We start from the raw sequence: 23,806 nt of genomic DNA, 5'->3' as shown, positions 1-23,806 counted from the left end.
AGCAGTTGGGTGCTGTAAATTACCAAGTGGTGAAAGAGGAAACTGGAGAGGATTTACAGAATATTCATGTCTTTCAGATTAAACCGTGTTTTCCTTCAGCAGCCGAACTCGATGCCCAAGAACGCCAAAAAGTGCTGGACATCTTTGTGGAGGACAGCGAAGAAGGGGAAGTGTAACAGTTTGGAGGAGAGAGAGTCTTTCTGTCCTTTTTCCTTTAAATACAAATGTACCTGCCATGCTGCTATTGGCCTCTAGGGTTTCCCTATAAGAAGGGGATAAACCAAGAATGGGAAAGAGGAATAGATAGGAACTAAAAGTAAGTGGAAATGGGAAATGAATAACTTTTTCTCAGACGGACTGTTTAGTTCATGGAGGTGCAGGCGAGAAGGCGAAGTGACGTGGCTGCAGTGTTTTGTCAAGAGTGTTTTTTCCATTATTTTTCTTGAATGTGTGTTATGGCTATTATAGGCATGTTAATAACGAGTACAGATTGAAGGGGACATCTCTATGCCGCTGGTGGACATTGCTTCTAGTCTTTCAAAGAGGATCGTTGCTGTGCTGTGTACGGCTGGAAGCGGACCTGAATTCTGACTCCTGCTGCAGTTAATTTTTCCTTTTTTGTATTGTTTTCCATGACTGCCTCTACCATTCCCTGCACCCCGTTGTCATTGGCGTCTATTATTGTTATTGCTATTATTCTATCCCTTTGTTTCTATTCTTGCTTGGATTATTTTCAAGTTGCTATTGCTACCGTTTAGTTTTTGGGGAAGCTGGGCTCTTTTGCTAGTTTTGATTTCTTTTCGACTTCCTTGTTTCTTTTTATAGTGCATATTCTACGTATTTTCTAATCTGTTTGCAACTGTTTTCCTTCTCTATTTTGTTTGCATGCTTTGGAGTCCAGCTACTTTTCTTATTACTATACTCCAGAAGCTTAATTAGTTTTTTCCCTCTTTCTTTTCCCCATCAATACTTTATTTTGTGTAATCCTGTTTCATTTTCATATTTTCCAACTTTGTATGTCTTGTCTGACAAGTGTCCGTTTTTTGTTGCTATTATTGCTAGTTTGTAAATCTTCTGTATGGGTTATTACGGTTTATGCTGAGGTCAACTAAGGGGAGAATTTACATTTAAACTGAAATTGAATGCATTTGGTTGTTTTGATCACTTTGTTTTGTTATTCCCACTATTTATCATTGAACATTTTCATTTGTTTTAACCGGGAAATTTTTTGTTAAATCTTTTAAGGATTTAGATTTTCGGATATTGTATTTATTGCATTTGTGTTTCTCTTTTCACTTAATAAATGTTTCATGTTATACAGTTGCGTGTTGTGGATCATTGTGAACTTCATATCTGTCTGCAATTATTGACCCAGTGGGTCTTGTGCTCTGGCTAGCTGGCACAGGGTACAGGTCATGTGATCTTCCCTCTCTATCTTCACTTTCTATTGCAGTGCACTTACTACCTGTGTCCTGGTGCCATTCCACAAGTTTGCTGTCCTCTTTACTTATTTCTCTTTTGTTCAATCTTTTATTAGGGGGCCAAACAACTAAGTTGCTGGACAACCTTTTGTAATTGGTTGGATTATTATTATTATTATTATTATTATTATTATTATTATTATTATTACACCAAATATTTCAAATTACCATAAAATGAAAACTACTCCACAGAATCTCACCAAATTTGGTATGCTGGTAGATGCCTATATAATGTTGTCACTCAACAATGGAGGAGGTCATATGCCTTATTGTTTGGTGCCAATATTGGATTAATGACAATTATTAGGCAATATTCAATCATCTTCTTCTCCAAAAGCACTAATGGGACGGATGTGAAACTTGGTGCATGACTTCGTGACCTATAATCAGATTTGTAAATGTAAATTCATAGAAAAAGATTTATAAAACTAAATTTGTCTGTACCTTCACAAACGTAATGTAATCCACTTAAATAGCACATCTATCAAACACAGACAATGAAACTCAACCATCAAGCCAAGGTTTCAGCAGGATTCAATCACAAGAACTCTAACACATGCAGGTGTTGACATATACAAGATACAAGAACATCTCCTAATCTTTCATTTTGTGCCTTTACCCACTGCACCACTTACTATTAAGGCATGGATTTATAATAAAGTACATTTATGAAGCAATACATGTTATACATTCATGTGGACCTGAAAAAGAGAGGGAGCTGTACTACCAATACAAATTTAACTAATAGTAATCTTTATAAATATTGAAATGGTTAACAATTTTATATTGTCCATGTATTAATTGTACAAGAGCAGTGCCCTACCTGGGACTGAACATACAACCTCTCCACTGCAGAGACCAGAGCCCTGACCACTACTCCACACTACTTTACCACCTGAACTACTGTACAGAGACACAGTCTGACCAGTCACTGAGACAAAAGACTCAGAGAGTGAAAATGTGAACACACACACACACAGCCCCTCACCTTGCACCTGGACGTCCACGTGGCCGCTCTCCCTGCTCACTCCAGTGTGAGAGGAGACCACACACCTGTACCTGCCAGTGTGGCTCCTGTCAGGGCTGCTGATCAGCAGGGTGAACACAGCAGCCTGGGGCATGAAAGACAGAGGCTGGGAGAGAGACTGGAGGAGCCCAGACTCAGAGCTGTTGTCCAGGGAGCGGTTGTCCCTCAGGAAGCTGCAGGTCAGTGGAGCTGCAGACTGTGTGTTGACCACAGCCTCACAGCTGAAGTTCAGAGCCTGTCCCTCAGTCACTGTCCCCCCTGGAGACACGCTCAGAGTCACTGAGGAGAACAGCTCTGGAGAGAGAGAGAGAGAGAGAGAGAGAGAGAGAGAGAGAGAGTGAGAGAGAGAGAGTGAGTGTGTGTGTCACTGAGGAGAACAGCTCTGGAGAGAGAGACTGAGACTGTCTGTCACCCACAGAGCAAGGGCTCCAGCAGCAGCTGGACACACTGCAGTGCTACTGCAGAGCTTGGGTCCTGGAGGTCAACATGGACAAAACTAAAATCATGATCTTCCAGAAGAAAGCCAGGATCCAAAGCAGAAAAAACTATTTCACCCTCAACAGCCACAATAGAGCACACAGCCAGCTACACCTACCTGGGCCTGCTAATAAACTCCTCAGGCAGCTTCACCCTCACTGTCAAGACCCTCGCTGACAAAACACGCAGGGTGTACTACACCATCAGGAAGAGGATCAGCTCCCTGACCCCCTCTGTGCCACTGTGGACGAAGCTCTTTGACAGAGTGATCCTGCCCATCCTGCTGTATGAGGTCTGGGGCCCGGTTATCAGCAACGACTTCGACAAATGGGAGAGGAGCCCCACAGAAGCCGTGCATGCCGAGTTCTGCTGGGACGTGCTGAAGCTCCACAGGAGCAGCCCAAACAATGGCTACCGAGCCAAACTGGGGCGCCTGCCGCTGTGCAGTGCAGAAGAGAGCCCTGAAATACTGGCTGCACCTGAAACACAGCAGCCCAGAGACCCTCCAGCACAGCGCCCTGATGCAGCAGGAACGCACCCCCCACACAGACACCCTCGGCCAGCTGGCCCTGAGGCTCTGTGCCCAGAGCCACACCAACAGCACGGAGCTGCTGAGCAGCTGAAGGCAGGAGACAGTCCCCCCAGCTCCAGCACATCACTGCAGCGCTGCACTGCAGTTACATCGAGCACTGGGCTGAAGCAGAGATGTACTCTGACCAGATACAGACTGAGTGACCACAGCATGGAGGTGGAGACCGGACGGCACAGGCAGACCTGGACCCCTAGAGACAGATGCCTGTGCAGACAGTGTGGGTCTGGGGAGAAAGAGACAGAGGCGCACTTCACCCTGACCTGCTCCAAACACACACAGGTCAGAGACACCTTCTTCCCCAGATTCACAGCAGAGTCCCCGACTTCCCCCAGCTCAGCACAGAGGCGCGGCTCAGAGTGGTGCTGGGGGAGCACAGAGACTGCGCTGTGATCACAGCAGAGTAGAGCACAGCCTGCCATACGGCCAGAGAACTGCAACCATGTTTCCAAACCACTAACACAGCACATTAACCATGTAAAATATATGTAAATAACAATATTTTATTTTATATTTGTAAAGTTCTTAATGTTATTGTATATAATTTCAATGTACCCAATTGCTTTGGCAATACTTGTGTGTAAACATCTCATGCCAATAAAACTTGTTTTGAATTTTCAAATTCAAATTCAAATTCAAATTCAGTGAGATCAAGCAGCTGCTCAGTGTTGTGCTCCAGACTGCTGACCTCAGGCCCAGCGCCCGGGAAGGACACCACCATGGTACACAGAACAGCACACCCACCACGGGTGGAACCCAGGGATTTATTTTCAAAAGCACAAGTACTCCCTGTAGCGGTTATACAGTTTTTTCCCAATTGCATTCACACTGTTCTCTGAATAATACTCCAATACCGCTAAACTATTAACACAATCCCCATTATAAAAAGTGACATTTGCAAAACCTTACACACATGGGGAAAAATGAAATTCTGGCCTAAAAACTATATATAGAGCCCTCAAAATCAAGTAATTGGGTCAGAATCATGCATAATTGTATCATATCAGTTGCTCACAGTAAGCATTAAGAAAACACTGTGTTTAGAAAAATAAAACTCTCATCAAAATGGAAGATTCATGTCGGAAAACAAAAATAATCCAACACAGTTAGTAAAGAAGAAGTACCTCTTCCCCTTTCTGTTCTTTGTTGCTCCATTCCAAAGCACATTTACAAATCACACTGTTTTTATAATCATTTTCCATACTATCCCAACTTTTTTGGATTTGGGGTTATATATTAAGATTACAATCTATTTTCTTTCTTTCTCCCCATGTATAAAATATAATTTATATTGTCCTTTTCTTATCACTGTACTTTAATACATACTTTAAGTCATTGTGATTTATTATTATTTTATGTATTTATTATCCATACATGTATGTGATATTCAATTGCTTTGGCAACACAAATTAGTTTGTCATGCCAATAAAGCTCCTTCACTGTCCAGTCTGTCTCACTGTCAGACCTCTGGATATTAGCAGCACTTAGTTTCACAGATTAAATTACAATTAGTAATTAGGCTGGGTGCCTGTATGTCTGTCAGCCCAGTCCAGCACAGGGGCGTCTCACCTCTCACTGACACCCAGCTCTCTGGTGACTCTCCCCAGTCGGAGTATTTACAGCTGTAGGAGCCCTGGTCTGTCACAGACACGCTGGCGATGGTCGTCTCTCTAACCGTCTGCGGCTGCAGCTCCACACCGTCCTTATAGAAGACTGCACTGTCGGATCTGTAGCCACGGAGACCACAGCGCAGAGTCAGAGTGTCTCCCTCAGTCACAGGCTGGGGGGGGCTCTCCAGGATCACATGACCACCTGAACAACACAGTAACACAACACATCAGCACACTGTAGTATCACAACACACTGCATCAGTGTGGTGCAGTGTGTTACTCACTGTGTGCTGTCAGTGTGTCAGTGTGGTGCAGTGTGTTACTCACTGTGTGCTTGAGTGTGTTAGTGTGGTGCAGTGTGTTACTCACTGTGTGCTGTCAGTGTGTCAGTGTGGTGCAGTGTGTTACTCACTGTGTGCTTGAGTGTGTTAGTGTGGTGCAGTGTGTTACTCACTGTGTGTTGTCAGTGTGTCAGTGTGGTGCAGTGTGTTACTCACTGTGTGCTTCAGTGTGTCAGTGTGGTGCAGTGTGTTACTCACTGTGTGTTGTCAGTGTGTCAGTGTGGTGCAGTGTGTTACTCATTGTGTGCTGTCATCGTGGTGCAGTGTGTTACTCACTGTGTGCTTCAGTGTGTCAGTGTGGTGCAGTGTGTTACTCACCGGTTACTCTCAGTGTGACAGCGCTGCTGCGCTCTGCTCCAGACTGACACCAGTACACTCCACTGTCAGACTCTGAGGTGTATCTGATGAAGCAGCCGTCTGCAGTTGTTTCTCCCCTGTGAGACGAGCAGCTTGGCTCCACCTGCCCCTTTGTGTAGCGCTTCACTGTCCACCCAGCAGAGCCCCCCGGCCCCCCACACTTCAGAGTGACCACACTGCCTATAAATTGCTGAACTCTGGGGGGATCCACAGTCAGATTGACGCGAGGTAGCAGCTCTGAGAGAGAGAGAGAGACAGACACAGTGAGGACGCGGCACTGACACACTGTAACACAGTAGCTGAGCAGCGCCGGTCCAGGACTGACCTGAGATGGAGAGATTGAGACCATCAGAGCGCTGAGAGACAAATGACTGGCTCCCCCTCATGCCCTCACACTGATACTTCCCCCCATCAGACACAGACACTGCAGTGATGGAGAGCCTGTCCCCGGTCACAGTGTGTCCATCACTCTGGGACAACGCAGTGGGAGAGCCATCTCTGTACCAGCGATACGTCCAGCCTTTAGAGGCCCCTGAGAGTCCACACCTCAGAGACACTGGCTCCAGGGGGTACAGCTGCGTCCAGGGTGGCTCCAGGGTCAGTGTGGCTGCAGGCCGGCCCTCTGGAGGACAAGGGACAGGAGGTGTGATTAGAGACAGAGGTCACTGTCAATGTCAATGTCAGAGGTCAATGTCTTGCCTGAAAACATTTATCAGATTTTTTTGTACATTTAAAACTACACTGGCCAATGAAACCAGACTAGGAAGATGCTGGATGGATGCAGTGCCTGTGTGTCCATCATGGACACTAAGAACAGCACAATAAAGCAGCTGAGGACAACAAGGACACCAACAACAAAGACAATACAGTGAGGGAAAAAAGTATTTGATCCCCTGCTGATTTTGTATGTTTGCCCACTGACAAAGAAATGATCAGTCTATAATTTTAATGGTAGGTGTATTTTAACAGTGAGAGACAGAATAACAACAAAAAAATCCAGAAAAACGCATTTCAGAAAAGTTATACATTGATTTTCATGTTAATGAGGGAAATAAGTATTTGATCCCCTATCAATCAGCAAGATTTCTGGCTCCCAAGTGTCTTTTATACAGGTAACGAGCTGAGATTAGGGTCATTCTCTTAAAGGGAGTGCTCCTAATCTCAGCTCGTTACCTGTATAAAAGACACCTGTCCACAGAAGCAATCAAACAATCAGATTCCAAACGGTCCACCATGGCCAAGACCAAAGAGCTGTCCAAGGATGTCAGGGACAAGATTGTAGACCTACACAAGGCTGGAATGGGCTACAAGACCATCGCCAAGCAGCTTGGTGAGAAGGTGACAGCAGTTGGTGCGATTATTGGCAAATGGAAGAAACACAAAATAACTGTCAGTCTCCCTCGGTCTGGGGCTCCATGCAAGATCTCACCTCGTGGAGTTTCAATGATCATGAGAATGGTGAGGAATAAGCCCAGAACTACATGGGAGGATCTTGTTAATGATCTCAAGGCAGCTGGGACCATAGTCACCAAGAAAACAATTGGTAACACACTACGCCGTGAAGGACTGAAATCCTGCAGCGCCCGCAAGGTCCCCCTGCTCAAGAATCCACATGTACAGGCCCGTCTGAAGTTTGCCAATGAACATCTGAATGATTCAGAGGAGAACTGGGTGAAAGTGTTGTGGTCAGATGAGACTCAACTCGCCGTGTTTGGAGGAGGAGGAATGACCCCAAGAACACCATCCCCACCGTCAAACATGGAGGTGGAAACATTATGCTTTGGGGGTGTCTTTCTGCTAAGGGGACAGGACAACTGCACCGCATCAAAGGGACGATGGACGGGGCCATGTACCATCAAATCTTGGGTGAGAACCTCCTTCCCTCAGCCAGGGCATTGAAAATGGGTCGTAGATGGGTATTCCAGCATGACAATGACCCAAAACACACATCCAAGGCAACAAAGGAGTGGCTCAAGAAGAAGCACATTAAGGTCCTGGAGTGGCCTAGCCAGTCTCCAGACCTTAATCCCATAGAAAATCTGTGGAGGGATCTGAAGGTTCGAGTTGCCAAATGTCAGCCTCGAAACCTTAATGACTTGGAGAGGATCTGCAAAGAGGAGTGGGACAAAATCCCTCCTGAGATGTGTGCAAACCTGGTGGCCAACTACAAGAAACGTCTGACCTCTGTGATTGCCAACAAGGGTTTTGCCATCAAGTCAAAGGGGTCAAATACTTATTTCCCTCATTAACATGCAAATCAATGTATAACTTTTTTGGAATGCGTTTTTCTGGATTTTTTTTGTTGTTATTCTGTCTCTCACTGTTAAAATACACCTACCATTAAAATTATAGACTGATAATTTCTTTATCAGTGGGCAAACGTACAAAATCAGCAGGGGATCAAATACTTTTTTCCCCCACTGTATATGCAGAGTTGTTGCCCTGGAGCTGGGCATTAAAGCTACAGATGAATTTGTCTTATAAGAATCCCCACAGTTAGAGGACCCAGCTCCAGTCGGTGAAGTGCTGCTGTGTGTTGATCATGCTGTGTATCTGGTGTGGCTTTAACACATCCACTGTGCAATGCACTCGACAGACCAGCTCTCTGATGAGGGACTAAATGGCGTATCGGACACAGCAGTGACGACCTTAACAGTGACGCAGTGACAGGCAGCACTGTGCCGGACGCTGGGCTGGACACTGGGCACAGACTGCAGAGACTGGGCAGGGATTGAGTGTCCAGACTCACAGGGACAGCGTGCGGCACTTCAGCACTGAGGGAACGTCCAGACGGAGACGGAGACACAGCAGCTTCAGACAAACATGCAGCTGGAAGAGACGCAACACCTGACACAGCCCCTCAAAGCAGCCCACCTGACACAGTCACCCTCACAGCGTCACTTTGTCTCTTCACACTCGTCCCCTCAGCCTGCGCCTCACACTGGTACAGTCCAGAGTCCCCTCTCATCACTGCAGGGACGCTGTGCTGACTCTGTGCAGCCGCTGCTCTCAGGGTCTCGGTGTCTCTGGTGAATGTGTAGCTCAGCTGTGTGTCAGCTCTCAGTGCCTCAGTGTCGCACTGCAGAGTCACTGTCTCTCCCTCCCACACTGACCCTGCAGGGATGACTGTCAGAGCAAGCCTGGAGAACAGCTCTAGAGATACAGAGAGAGAGAGAGGGGGAGAGAGAGAGAGATGGGGAATTATGGATAAATAATATAGTGCTGCAGTCACAGAGATGAACACTGTCCTATTAACACACTGCATCACTCACCTGACACTGTCAGAGTCACAGCCCCGCTGTACTGAGTGTAATAGTGTGCATCTCCTCTCTCAGCTCTGCACCAGTACGGCCCTCTGTGTGTCCCAGTCACAGCGCTGATGGTGAAGTTGCCTCCAGCTCCGCTGCTGCTGTCAGAGAGGGGCTGCAGATAAACCCATCTGGCATTGTACCACACATAGTCCAGTCCAGCCCTGCTCTGTCCAGCTCTGTACCAGTAATACCTCCAGCCTGCAGACGCCCCTTTAACCTCACAGCGCAGAGTCACTGAGTCTCCCTCGAATATCTGTCCCAGTGGAGAGACAGTCAGGACAGGCTGGGGCCGAGCTCCTGTAACACAGAGCACACAGTCAGGACAGGCTGAGCTCCTGTAACACAGAGCACACGGTCAGGACAGGCTGAGCTCCTGTAACACAGAGCACACAGTCAGGACAGGCTGAGCGCCTGTAACACAGAGCACACAGTCAGGACAGGCTGAGCTCCTGTAACACAGAGCACACGGTCAGGACAGGCTGAACTCCTGTAACACAGAGCACACAGTCAGGACAGGCTGAGCTCCTGTAACACAGAGCACACAGTCAGGACAGGCTGGGCTGAGTCGACTCACCTGACACTGTCAGAGTCACTGGGCTGCTGCGGTCAGAGTGTGATGGGTTTCCACTCCTCACTCCCTCACAGGTATAGTCTCCACTGTGGTAATAACTGTCAGAGCTGATGGTGTATCTGCCTTCATCTCCAGTGTACAAGTAAGTCGGGTAGACCTGTGTCTCTCCTCTGTACCATCTGTACCTCCAGTCAGTGTCTCCTGACCCCTGGACCTGACAGCGCAGAGTGACCGTCTCTCCAGTGAAGACAGGTGTCCAGTCAGGCTGCAGGGTCAGCACAGCCTGCGGTCTCTCTGCACAGACAGAAAGACACACACACACACAGACACACAGATACACACACACACAGGGAGTCAGGGCATCAGGTCACAGCAGATCTCAGAGACTCACAAAACATAATGAAACACTGTTTTCCTGCAGAGCCATCTACAGTAGAGACTACTCCTCTATTTAAATACAACTGGAATTAGACAAATGTCATCTGTAGTCCATCACAGGGCAGCAAACAAACACAGGGCAGAGTAACCAGTCACATAACCAGCCCGTCTTTGGACTGCGAGAGGAACCACAGGTAGAACAGGAACAAACACAGGCCCACAGACTGGAATCAAACCCGGGGCCCAGGAGCTGAGAGGCAGCAGTGCTGACCACTGCACCACCACACACCCATGCTCTTTAAATAACACACAGATTGGACAAGTGCAGTTTGCACGCCCGCTGAACTCTCAGTGCATTGTGACGCTCACTGTCACTAGTGTCTGTGTCTTTTACACGCCCGTCAGGAACAACACACAGGCAAACAGGGTGACATCATCAGACCTGCAGGGTACAGGGAACGCTTCTGCACTTCACTCACTCACATGTGATCTGGAGCTGGGCTGCAGAGTGTGATAGGGTCTCCTCAATCAACTACACACCAGTACTGTCCAGAGTGTGTCCTATTAACACACTGCATTACTCACCTGACACTGTCAGAGTCACAGCCCCGCTGTACTGAGTGTAATAGGGTGCGTCTCCTCTCCCAGCTCTGCACCAGTACTGTCCAAAGTGACTCAGAGACACAGGGTTGATGGTGTAGCTGCTCCTCAGGGCTCCAGTGCTGCTGTCAGTCTTATACACTGGAGAGCCGCTCTGACTCTCTCTGTACCAGTAATACCTCCAGCCTGCAGGACTGTCTCTCTTCATCTCACAGTGCAGAGTCACTGAGTCTCCCTTGTATCTCTGTCCTGGTGGAGAGACAGTCAGGACAGGCTGTGGGACACTCTCTGAAACACAGAGGACAAGAGGGTCAGACACTGTCCTGCAGCTCAGTGGGGTCGTCAGTATCTCAGCGTGTCCCAGTGGGGTCAGTGTCACAGTGGGGTCAGTCAGTGTCCCAGTGGGGTCAATGTCACAGTGGGGAGACATAGTGGGGTCAGTCAGTGTCACAGTGAACATGAAAGTGCTGTTAATTGCTCACATGTTATGAGAAAGTTGTCAGCTGTCTCACACTCAGGCCCAGGACACACCAGCACGTCGCGATGCTTAGCTTCTAATTTGATGCACTGTTGACAGTACAACACCAACGCATCTCCCAAGCATAAATTTCCTTTCCCATGGAAAAAGGAGCGATTGCATTTTGCGTAAAAATATAATTAAATTACAGAACTATATTTTACCATTAAAAATTAAAATAAATGTCTGTGTTTTGGGAAAACTCCACTGAATCATCAACAGAGTAGGGTGTGGAGGAAGAAGATGATGAAGAAGAGATTTTGTCAATGAAGTCAGGGAATACCTTGCCTAATCAGGGAGGAAATGCAATGCCTCTCTGTGTGAAGAAGTGTCTCCTGTTTTCTATCTTGAATGCCTTGAAGCCCAATTTCTATTTTTTTGTCCCTGGGTCCATGTGTCCCTGCTGATCTGGAAAAGCTCCCCTGGTTTGGTGTGGTGGATGCCTTTCATGATTTTGAAGAGTTGAATCAAGTCCCCACGTAGTCTCCTCTGTTCCAGGGTGAAAAGGTTCAGTTCCTCAGTCTCTCAGTAGGACTTTCCCTTCAGACCTGGAATAAGTCTGGTTGCTCTCCTCTGAACTGCCGCTAGAGCAGCGATATCCTTCTTGAAATGTGGAGCCCAGAGCTGTACACAGTATCCAGATGAGCTCTAACTAGTGCATTGTACATTACTGCCCTTATTCTAAAATCTACACTTTTGACAATATACCCTATCATTCTGTTTGAAGTTTTTATTGCTTACCCACATTGTTTGGATGGAGAAAGTGAGGAGTCCACATAAACTCCTAGGTCTTTCTCATGCAAGACTTCTTCCAGTTCTATTCCTCCCATAGTGTAATTATAGTGGAATTTTTTGTTACCTGCATGTATTACCTTGCACTTGTCCACATTGAATTTCATCTGCCAGGTGTCGGCCCACACCTGAATGTTATCTAAGTCCCTTTGAATAGCCTGTGCTGCCGAGATTGTATCTGCTGAGCCACTATTTTAGTATCATCTGCAAATTTGACAAGTTTGCTAACTATCCCAGAGTCCAGATCATTAATATAGATTAGAAACAGCAAAGGTCCTAGTACTGATCCCTGTGGAACTCCACTAACAACCTCACTCCAGTTAGAAGCAACTCCTCTAATTGACACACCCTCTGTTTCCTATACATCAACCAGTTCATAATCCATCTACTTACATTACCCTCAATGCCTATAGCTTCCAATTTGAGGATCAGTCTTTGGTGTGGAACCTTATCAAAAGCTTTTTGAAAATCTAAGTATATCATACCATATGCTTTCACATGATCTACAGCTGTAGTTGCGTGTTCAAAAAATTCAAATAAATTAGTAAGACATGATCTTCCTCGTCTAAACCCATGTTGACTATCTCCAAGAATATGGAAATATCCCATCTGGCCCAGGTGATTTGTTTGTTTTTAATGCTGCTAGTCCCTTTAGTACATCCTCCTCATTTATCCTGATCTCTCTTAGGGTTTGACTGGACTGGTTGTTAACCTGTGGCATGTCATCTGTTTTTTCTTTTGTAAAAACCTCTGTGAAATACTCATTTAGAACATTTGCCACATCTTGTTCATTTTCCAAGATACTTCCATTTTTGCCTTCATCTGTTTCACTTCCTCCTTTATTGACCTCTTGCTGTTGTAGTATTGAAAACAGCTATTTGCATTAGTTTTAGCTCCAAGAGCTACTGTATGTTTCTTTCTATTTCCCTCTTTGCTTTCCTCATCCCTTTCTTAACATCTCTTTGCAACATATTCTTTGTATTTTGTTTTGGTACAAATTGCTCCTGAGCCTCAAGTAGTATATTCTTAAAATATAACAATCCATTTTCAACTGAATCTGTATCCAGTGTGCACCAGTGTAACTCTTCTAAGTACCTCCTCATACCTTCAAGGTTTGTTTTTCTAAAATTGTAGACCATTGTTTTAGACTTGGTCCCTGTTTTATGGAAGTATTGTGATTGTGATACCACATTGTGATCACAGTTTGCCATTGGTTTTCTAACTAGTGTCCCTCTGACCCAATCTTGGTCATTTGAAAATATCAAGTCAATGCATGCTCTCTCGCTGGTTGTTTCACTGACAAATAGAGTTAGAAAGCAGTCATTTGCCATCTCAACCATTTATGTTTCTGCTTCTGTAGTCCCAACTGGGCTTTCCCAGTCTATGTTTGGGAAATTGAAATCCCCCATTATAACAGCCATATCCTTGCTACATGCAGTCCTGACTAAACTGTACAATGCAACATCTCTCTGAATATCTGAGTTGGGTGGTCTGTAACACTCCTACCACTAATCCTCTGGATCTTTGATTCAAAAATTTAACCCACAAAGATTCTGTTTTGTTACAAGGATCTAATTTGAGGTCTTCTGCCTCAATGTAATTTCTGACATATAATGCTACCCCACCACCTCTTTATTTTGCCTGTCTCTCCTAAACTGTGTGTATCCTTTCAACTTGTATTCATCCCCATCATTTTCTGTAAGCCATGTTTCTGTCACTCCTACAACATCATAGTAAAACACCAGCACTGTGGCTTCTAGGTCTAACATCTTGTTCCTTATACTCCTGGCATTGAGGTACAAACATTTCAGACTTTCCTACTAGTAGTTTCCCTTTATTTTCTTTCCTTAATGCCACGGTTTTCAACCTGTGTGCCGCGGCACAATGGTATACTGTGAGGACTCCTCAAGTGCTTAGCTCAGGTGTGCAGTCCACAAACAAAACATTTCAGTTGTGAAACGTTTAATCAAATAGAATAAAACAGAGGGGATAGCATGTTTGTTCCATGTGCTCTTGTTTTTCAACAATTGTAATGTCCTTTGTTATGTTTAACCACTTAGTTGAATTAACTTGTTATATGATATTGTGCACTGAACATATTTTGCTGTTAATTTATATTTACTGCGAATAGTTTTTAGTGTCTGGTCTTGGTCTGCCTGCACTAAATAAATGATTTGTATTAAGTAATTATTTAGTATGTATGTCTACTTTTTTTACCATACCACTAAAGGCCACTCCTTGCACTTCACACATTTGCCCTTTTAATTACTCTTCTACTGACATATTTTAACACGCCATGTGCGTGTGATTATAGTTTTAGCAACCCGTTGCCATTCAGGTAAGACAATACCTAGTAAATTCTTTTTTTTTTCGTGTTGGTGTACCGCAAGGTTTTTGGTCTTAGCAATGTGTGCCGTGGCATTAAAAAGCTTGGGGACCACTGCCTTAGTGGAACATGTCCCATGTCAGAGCTCCCTGCCCCCCTGGTCCCTAGTTTAGATGAGTGTGTGTGTATATATATATATATATATATATATATATATATATATATATGTGTGTGTGTGTGTGTGTGTGTGTATTTCTATCTATCTATATCTATCAGGGTAAAAGAGATTTTGATGCATGTCCCTGTCTACAGCACCTCTATAACCCACAGACAGGCCCTCCTTCAGATATAATTGTCTTTGACCTCCAGCCAGTGAGTCTTGAGTATTTTGAGTTTTGTTTTCCTCTATGTGGATTAATTTCCTGGGCCTTGCTGTGGATTCCTTCTGTCTGCTATTTCACACAACACATTGTGCAGTGGACACAGTGAGCCTGGGAGACAGGACCAGATTCAGGGATTGCACAGACTTATAACCGAGACTGCAGCAAAGTCCAAACCCGAGGACTGGATCTGCTGCTGGGTGAGGAGAAGGAGCTTGTTGGCAACAGGGCTGGGTTCTAGGCTGGACATGTGTTCCTATGTAATGGGCTGTTGCGTGCCTCATAGTGGGGATTGTGGGAGTCTATGACTGTGTTTGTGTTTTAGGGGTGTGATTTCATAACACACACTGATTCAGTGCTGTGAACTCTCTTGCTGGGTTTGTGTATCAAGCCTGCCTTCATTCCCTGGCTCAGAGGAGAGACGCTATAGAGAGAGTGTGAGACATGATGCTGCTTCACACAGCTTTATTTCACAGGTTAAGATGACCTGCACCTAATTACAACACAACTAATTAAAACACAACACACACACTCATCTCATTAAAACAACACACACACACAGAGCCCTTCCAGGACAGTGTGGCTCAGGCATTCACACACACAGAGACCCTCCAGGGATGGTGTGGGGCACCTCCTGCTGGCTGTGCCGCTGCTCCCTGTCTCTCAGTCCCACCTGTTAAAGGACAGCTGAGTCACATAGGGAGACCCACACACACTAATACACTCACTCACCTGCACACACACACACACACCGACACACTCACCTGACACTGTCAGACTCACTGGGCTGCTGCGGTCAGAGTGTGATGGGTTTCCACTCCTCACTCCCTCACAGGTATAGTCTCCACTGTGGTAATAACTGACAGAGCTGATGGTGTATCTGACTTCATCTCGAGTGGAGGAGTCAGTCTGGTGGACCTGTGTCTCTCCTCTGTACCATCTGTACCTCCAGTCAGTGTCTCCTGACCCCTGGACCTGACAGTGCAGAGTGACCGTCTCTCCAGTGAAGACTGGTGTCCAGTCAGGCTCCAGGGTCAGCACAGCCCAGGGTCTCACTGCACAGATACACACACACACACACAGACACACACACAGACACACACACACACACACACACACACACACACACATACACAGACACCGACAGAAAGACAGACACACACACAACATAATGATAATTAATAGAGGGACAATCATAATCATGTGCAAGGATTCCTTCAGTTAGGTCACAATGACAGTATCAGTACATTTGGGTCACAAACATACTTTTCTTGAAGCTCAGAGAGTAACTGCTGAGTAGAGCAAAAAGCCCCAGCAAAAACACACAAACACAATCTTCAGCTGTGGGAGGGCTGAGGAGATACTCACCTGTCACAAAGAGAGAGACCGGGCCACTGCGCTGTGAGGACTGGGGTCTGCCTGCTCTCTGTCCCTCACACTGATATGGCCCCCCGTCAGACACAGACACTGCACTGATGTAGAGTGTGTCCCCAATCACATTGTGTCTATCAGGCTGATTTTTATAGGTTTTTATACCAGAGGTACTTCCAGCCTGTAGAGCCCCCCACAACCCTGCACTTCAGAGACACTCTATCTCCAGTGTACATGCTCTTCCCTGCAGGCTGTATACGCACAGAGAATCTCACTTCCAGAGCAGCAGCCAACCTGACACAGTCACCCTCACAGCAGCCCACCTGACACAGTCCCCCTCACAGCAGCCCACCCGACACAGTCCCCCTCACAGCAGCCCATCCGACTCAGTCCCCCTCACAGCAGCCCACCTGACACAGTCACCCTCACAGCATCACTCTGTCTCTTCACACTCGTCGCCTCAGCCTGCGCCTCACACCGGTACAGTCCAGAGTCCCCTCTCATCACTGCAGGGACGCTGTGCTGACTCTGTGCAGCCGCTGCTCTCAGGGTCTCGGTGTCTCTGGTGAATGTGTAGCTCAGCTGTGTGTCAGCTCTCAGTGCCTCAGTGTCGCACTGCAGAGTCACTGTCTCTCCCTCCCACACTGACCCTGCAGGGATGACTGTCAGAGTGGGCCTGGAGAACAGCTCTAGAGATACAGAGAGAGAGAGAGAGAGATGGGGAATTATGAATAAATAATATAGTGCTGCAGTCACAGAGATGAACACAGTCCAGAGTGTGTCCTATTAACACAATGCATCACTCACCTGACACTGTCAGAGTCACAGCCCCGCTGTACTGAGTGTAATAGGGTGCGTCTCCTCTCTCAGCTCTGCACCAGTACGGCCCTCTGTGTGTCCCAGTCACAGCGCTGATGGTGAAGTTGCCTCCAGCTCCGCTGCTGCTGTCAGAGAGGGGCTGCAGATGTCCAGTTCTGTACCAGTAATACCTCCAGCCTGCAGACGCCCCTTTAACCTCACAGCGCAGAGTCACTGAGTCTCCCTTGAATATCTGTCCCAGTGGAGAGACAGTCAGGACAGGCTGGGGCCGAGCTCCTGTAACACAGAGCACACAGTCAGGACAGGCCGAGCTCCTGTAACACAGAGCACACAGTCAGGACAGGCTGAGCTCCTGTAACACAGAGCACACAGTCAGGACAGGCTGAGCTCCTATGACACAGAGCACACAGTCAGGACAGGCTGAGCTCCTGTAACACAGAGCACACAATCAGGACAGGCTGAGCTCCTGTAACACAGAGCACACAGTCAGGACAGGCCGAGCTCCTGTAACACAGAGCACACAGTCAGGACAGGCTGAGCTCCTGTAACACAGAGCACACAGTCAGGACAGGCTGAGCTCCTGTAACACAGAGCACACAGTCAGGACAGGCCGAGCGCCTGTAACACAGAGCACACGGTCAGGACAGGCTGAGCTCCTGTAACACAGAGCACACAGTCAGGACAGGCTGAGCTCCTGTAACACAGAGCACACAGTCAGGACAGGCTGAGCTCCTGTAACACAGAGCACACAGTCAGGACAGGCTGAGCTCCTGTAACACAGAGCACACAGTCAGGAGAGGCTGGGCTGAATCGACTCACCTGACACTGTCAGAGTCACTGAGCTGCTGCGGTCTGAATGTGATGGGTTTCCACTCCTCACTCCCTCACAGGTATAGTCTCCACTGTGGTAATAACTGACAGAGCTGATGGTGTATCTGCCTTCATCTCGAGTGGAGGAGTCAGTCTGGTGGACCTGTGTCTCTCCTCTGTACCATCTGTACCTCCAGTAAGTGTCTCCTGCCCCCTGGACCTGACAGCGCAGAGTGACCGTCTCTCCAGTGAAGACAGGTGTCCAGTCAGGCTGCAGGGTCAGCACAGCCCGGGGTCTCACTGCACAGATACACACACACACACACACACAGCAGTTATTTATCATAATAATAATTATCCTGGGTCTCTCACTGCAGTTGTACCATCCACACCCACATGTGATCTGAACCAATTCAATTTTCAATTGCTGGAGCTTTATTGGCATGACTGCTTGAGACAATATTGCCAAAGCAATGATAGAACATTCTATCAACAATTAACATAAATTAAGACAGAAGTCAATACAAGAAATAAAATGTACCAAAACATCACAATATAAATAATCAACCACATTATAACATATATACAGTATACTGAATAAAAATATAGCTGTGTGTGTGTGTGTGTATATATTGTAGCGGGTTGAGGTGTAGGGACGTCTAGACTTTGTGGGTAGCTGAGGGAAGAAACCCGTCAAAACACACAAACAGGGGAAAGTGGGGTTGAAGTCCGAACCAAGTTCGTCGCTTTATTTAAAGTCATCAAAACAATTCGCATCCAAATCCGTATTATTATCATTATTATTATTATTATTATTATTATTATTATTATTATTATTATTATTATTATTATTATTATTGTTATTATTATTATTATTATTATTATTATTATTATTTATTGGCAGACTTACAACATATGTGCAAAAATACAGTAAGTACAAGTTCTTAGATGTTGTGCAGTTATTCATATTTGTTAAAGCCGTCTCTCTAATTTTGCATTTCCCAAATTAGCTCCTGCTCTTGTCTATTAACTGCTCCTTCTGATGGAATTGTTAACCAATGTTTTCTGTTAGTGTTTAAGAATAATAATAATAATAATAATAATAATAATAATAATAATAAAAAAGAAAGCACATACTGCATTGTAATAATTAAGTACAGTTGTTAATTTAGTAAATATAGCTACTTTTAACCCCATTCTGTCTCCTACCTAAGCTTTCATTAATTTATATTTTAGGACAGCCCTATAACTCTTAATATGTGACCACAAAGTGGATAGAGAGCAGAAGATCACAGCAATATTAATATGACACTTCGCGCTCTGCGTTTCTCAGATTCTGTTGACTCTTCTGGAGAAGCAGCTCAGCCGACATGACTTGCTTGCTGTCCAATGGCATCAGTCAAATATATTTTACAATGTCCCTCCCTTTCCGTAATTGCTTCTGAAAATGCTGCAGCAGCTGCTTTATTTTTCAGCACTTCCAAATCTCGCAGCCCCTGCTTTATTTCTTCAGCACTTCAAATCTCACAGCCGCTGCTTTATTTTTTCAGTAGTTGCACTTCAGGGCCACAGTAATTTTGGCCAAATTTAGCCCTGCATGCATTGTTTGCAGTTTTCCGATGTATCTGCAACATACTTTTGCAGATCTCTGTGTGCAGGGCTTCTGTTGGGTGTTTTTCCCATGTTGTAAACCCTGCTCTGTGAGCGGAGCCCACACTTCACTGCCATACTGGGCAATGGGTTGTAAGACACTTTCAAACATTTCAGCCAAGTTTAAATTGGGATCTTTTTATGGATGTTCCTCTTAATATCATACAATGAGTTCATTCTCTGCCAGATTGAAACTCCCTGACGTGCTTATTTTCACGCCTGGATAGGTGTAGTCTGTGCCGTGTTCTAACGTGTTCTTGTGAAGGGTAAAGTAGTACTTGTTTCCCTGAGATCTGTCTTACTTCTGGAATATCATGACTGGTTTTATTCATGTTTACTTCCAGGGCCCAGGTCTGACAGTGCTGCTCTGCTCTGTGGGCGACAGCAGCACCAGGTCATCTGTGTAGAGCAGGAATTTAGCTTCAGTGTCATGTAGGGTGAGGCCGGGGGTGTCAGACTGCTCAACACCATGGCCAATTCACTGATGTACATGTTGAACAGTGTTGGGCTCAGACTGCAGCCCTTTCTCACTCCCCACCCTTGTGGGAGAAATTGCGTTCTTTTATTGCCAATTTTAACCCCGCATATCTGTATACATAGACTTGATGACGTTGTATACTTTACCCCCTACAACACTCTGAATACATTTATAAAATAATCCTTCGTGTCAAACTGAGTCAAATTTTGAGTGTTTTAGGAGGAAGCCAATTTGACTCATACTCAGGACACTGTGGCGAGGAACATAAGAACATAAGACAGTTTACAATCGAGAGGAGGCCATTCACCCCATCGTGCTCGTTTGGTGTCCATTAATAACTGAGTGATCCAAGAATCCTATTCAGTCTGTTTTAAAATGTTCCCAAATTTTCAGCTTCAACCACATCGCTGGGGAGTTTGTTCCAGATTGTGACGCCTCTCTGTGTGAAGAAGTGTCTCCTGTTTTCTGTCTTAATGCCTTGAAGCCCAATTTCCATTTGTGTCCCCGGGTGCGTGTGTCCCTGTTGATCTGGAAAAGCTCCTCTGGTTTGATGTGGTCGATGCCGTTCATGATTTTGAAGACTTGAATCCAGAATCCAGTCTTGAAGCCAGTATCCGGGTGTTGATGATGCTGCAGAACACCTTCCCCAGGTTACTGCTCACACAGGTGCCCCAGTAGTTGTTGGGGTCGAATTTGTCTCCATTTCTATGTAAGGGGGTAATTAACCCTTGATTCCAGATGTCAGGGAAATGTCCCACCTTTAGAGTTGTGTTAAGGAGTTTGAGCAGGGCTTCCTGCAGCTTGGGGCTGCTGTGTTTCAGCATCTCACTGGAGAGGCTGTCTGCCCCGCTGGCTTTTCTGTTCTGGAGGGCCTAAATTTCTCCTTCAGTTCCACTCAGTGATCGGGGAGTCCAGGGGCTTCTGATTGTCTTTAATTGACAATTCCATTTGTTTTAGTTTGATCATTTTGTGTTGTTGTTTTGTATATTTTTTCAAAATGTTCTTTCCATGTGTTTCCATTTTCAATAGTGAATTCATCAGGTTTTGATTTATTCAGCTTATTCCAATTTTCCCAGAATCTGTTCCTCAATCTCTGTCAGTTGTTTATTGATGTGGTTGTTCTTTTTCTTTTTGATTGTGAGTTTGTAGTAACTAAGGCGTAGATCTTTGATGTCTGGTTGTCTGTGTTTATTATTTGATAATTATCAAAGTTGTTTTCAAAATGTCTTACATTCCGCGACCCTGACCAGGACATTTTTAACCACATATGTGATTCTCCTTTATTTATGGGCTGGATAGATTTGGTTAGCTCTGCTTTATACCAAATGATAATTCCCCCAGAGTCTCTGCCGTGCCGGACCCTGCTGTGTTTCAGCAAAGGCACTATGACCTCCCTGTAGACCGAGGGACAGTGAGTGGAAGTGTCAGACCTGCACCATACATCAGTGTTTTTAATACTATTTACAAACTCATCCATCTCAAATGAATGAACAATCTCACAGACGAGGGCAGCGCAGTCTTGTGTCTCACGGCACGACCTGAGCTAGACAAGATCGGGCAAATGGCATCAATATTATTGGATGATAATCTGAGTGTCTGGGTTATAACTTGTAAAAGTCTACAACTGAAGATAAAAAAGAAGGAGGAGAGAGAAGAAGAGCAGAAGACAAAGACACACCCGGTTGCCTGCTGCCAACAGAGACTGACTGTCCCGTGTCTGGAGGGGCAGGTAGAAGAGCAGGGATTATCTGTTCCTCTCCTGTAACTCAACAGAAGTTGTTGCATATGAATGTAATCAAATTATATTAGTTTTACATGAACACTGTCCTAAATAAATGATAAGTGCACATTTGTGACCACCGCGTTCTGCAAGTGAGTTTCAGTTAATCTGTAATGCAGGACTGAGGAGACACTCACCTGACACAGAGAGAGAGACTGGGTCACTGCGCTGTGAGGACAGGGGTCTGTCTGCTCTCTGTCCCTCACAGTGATACTGCCCCCCATCAGACACAGACACTGCAGTTATGGAGAGTTTGTCCCCAGTCACAGTGTGTCCAGCAGGCTGGGCATCTTCAATGCGTTTCCCATCTTTATACCAGTGATACTGCCAGTCCGTGTAGCCCCCTGAGAGCCCACACCTCAGAGACACTGTCTCTCCAGTGTAGATGGGGCTCCAGTGCGGCTCTACGGTCAGGGAGGCGTGGGGCAGAGCTGTGGACAGAGCACATGTTACAGTTCGATCTCCTGTCTCTGTACACTGTAAAGGAGCTGCAGTGAACTGACCAGACACGCACGCACAAACGCACACGCACACGCACATGCACACACAAACACACACACACACACACACACACACACGCACACACAGTGATAGACACAGTGCACTCACCAGTCACAGTCACTCCAAGAGGAGCACTGGGCTGTGAGGTCTGTGGTCGTTCTGTCCTCTGACCCTGACACCAGTACTGCTGAGACACAGCAGACACAGTGAGGGTGTTGTTATATCTGGGACTCGACTCCACAGGAGTCCTCTGTGTGCCACTGAACCAGAGATAGGTCCAGCCTGAGAGAGACCCTGATATCTGACAGCGCAGAGTGAGCGTCTCTCCAGGGTACCAGGGTCTCTTTGGAGACACAGACACAGTGGCAGTGGGCCGAGCTGTATGTAATGTAATGTAATCTATTGTATGACTGTATATATACAGTAAAAAGACTCACAAGCCTGGTCAGCTCTACACCCAGCAGCATGAATTACTAATCTGTTCAGTCTCAGATACAAGCACACAGGCAGGTAGAGGAAGCTGGAGGAGGGAGGCTGAGGGTCCCCTGTACCGTTGTGACATTGTGACAAACCGCAAACTCACCACAGCAACACACAGACGCACACAATGACTCTGGGACGCCCAGGGCTCCTCCACTCACCCATCACAGAGAGAGACACAGCCAGTCACCTGATCACCAAGACAGTCACCTGAACACTAACAGTAACCTGATAATGCCTTGTACTTCTGTATTTTTGCACTTTGTTTGCACTTATGTTGTAAGTCGCCCTGGATAAGGGCATCTGCCAAGAAATAATAATAATAATAATAATAATAATAATAATAATAATAATATGTATTTCTTAGTAGACACCCTTGTCCAGGGTGACTTACAAAATATACAGTGAGGGAAATAAGTATTTGATCCCCTGCTTATTTGTTTGTTTGTCCACTGACAAAGAAATGATCACTCTATAATTTTAATGGTAGGTATATTTTAACAGTGAGAGACAGAATAACAACAACAAAAATCCAGAAAAACACATTTCAAAAAAGTTATACATTGAATTGCATGTTAATGAGGGAAATAAGTATTTGATCCCCTATCAATCAGCAAGATTTCTGGCTCCCAGGTGTCTTTTATACAGGTAACGAGCTGAGATTAGGAGCACTCTCTTAAAGGGAGTGCTCCTAATCTCAGCTCGTTACCTGTATAAAAGACACCTGTCCACAGAAGCAATCAATCAATCAGATTCCAAACTCTCCACCATGGCCAAGACCAAAGAGCTGTCCAAGGATATCAGGGACAAGATTGTAGACCTACACAAGGCTGGAATGGGCTACAAGACCATCGCCAAGCAGCTTGGTGAGAAGGTGACAACAGTTGGTGCGATTATTGGCAAATGGAAGAAACACAAAATAACTGTCAGTCTCCCTCGGTCTGGGGCTCCATGCAAGATCTCACTTCGTGGAGTTTCAGTGATCATGAGAACGGTGAGGAATCAGCCCAGAACTACACGGGAGGATCTTGTTAATTATCTCAAGGCAGCTGGGACCATAGTCACCAAGAAAACAATTGGTAACACACTACGCCGTGAAGGACTGAAATCCTGCAGCGCCCGCAAGGTCCCCCTGCTCAAGAAAGCACATGTACAGGCCA

At 45.8% G+C, this 23,806-nt stretch overlaps 1 protein-coding gene across 2 annotated transcripts in view; it reads right to left on the bottom strand.

Moving 5' to 3' along the window:
• The window catches only part of LOC136767577 (Fc receptor-like protein 5), a 170,832-nt gene that overhangs the window by 24,417 nt on the left and 122,609 nt on the right, over positions 1-23,806 (bottom strand). Inside the window, exons 4-16 of one of the 2 annotated variants that reach the window (XM_066721458.1) lie at positions 21,803-22,096; positions 17,767-18,057; positions 16,936-17,223; positions 16,539-16,817; positions 15,522-15,812; positions 10,728-11,030; positions 9,768-10,058; positions 9,155-9,490; positions 8,757-9,035; positions 6,208-6,504; positions 5,844-6,119; positions 5,144-5,386; positions 2,470-2,802 (exon numbers count right to left, since the gene is read on the bottom strand). In XM_066721458.1, coding sequence (XP_066577555.1) covers positions 2,470-2,802; positions 5,144-5,386; positions 5,844-6,119; positions 6,208-6,504; positions 8,757-9,035; positions 9,155-9,490; positions 9,768-10,058; positions 10,728-11,030; positions 15,522-15,812; positions 16,539-16,817; positions 16,936-17,223; positions 17,767-18,057; positions 21,803-22,096 — 3,801 coding nt within the window. The remainder of the gene's footprint in view (positions 1-2,469; positions 2,803-5,143; positions 5,387-5,843; positions 6,120-6,207; positions 6,505-8,756; positions 9,036-9,154; positions 9,491-9,767; positions 10,059-10,727; positions 11,031-15,521; positions 15,813-16,538; positions 16,818-16,935; positions 17,224-17,766; positions 18,058-21,802; positions 22,097-23,806) is intronic. The other variant, XM_066721459.1, reaches the window with a different exon arrangement.

The sequence above is a fragment of the Amia ocellicauda genome, chromosome 14, assembly GCF_036373705.1.
Source record: "Amia ocellicauda isolate fAmiCal2 chromosome 14, fAmiCal2.hap1, whole genome shotgun sequence".
NCBI classification, from domain to species: domain Eukaryota; kingdom Metazoa; phylum Chordata; class Actinopteri; order Amiiformes; family Amiidae; genus Amia; species Amia ocellicauda.
This window is presented reverse-complemented; position numbering and strand designations above follow the sequence as displayed.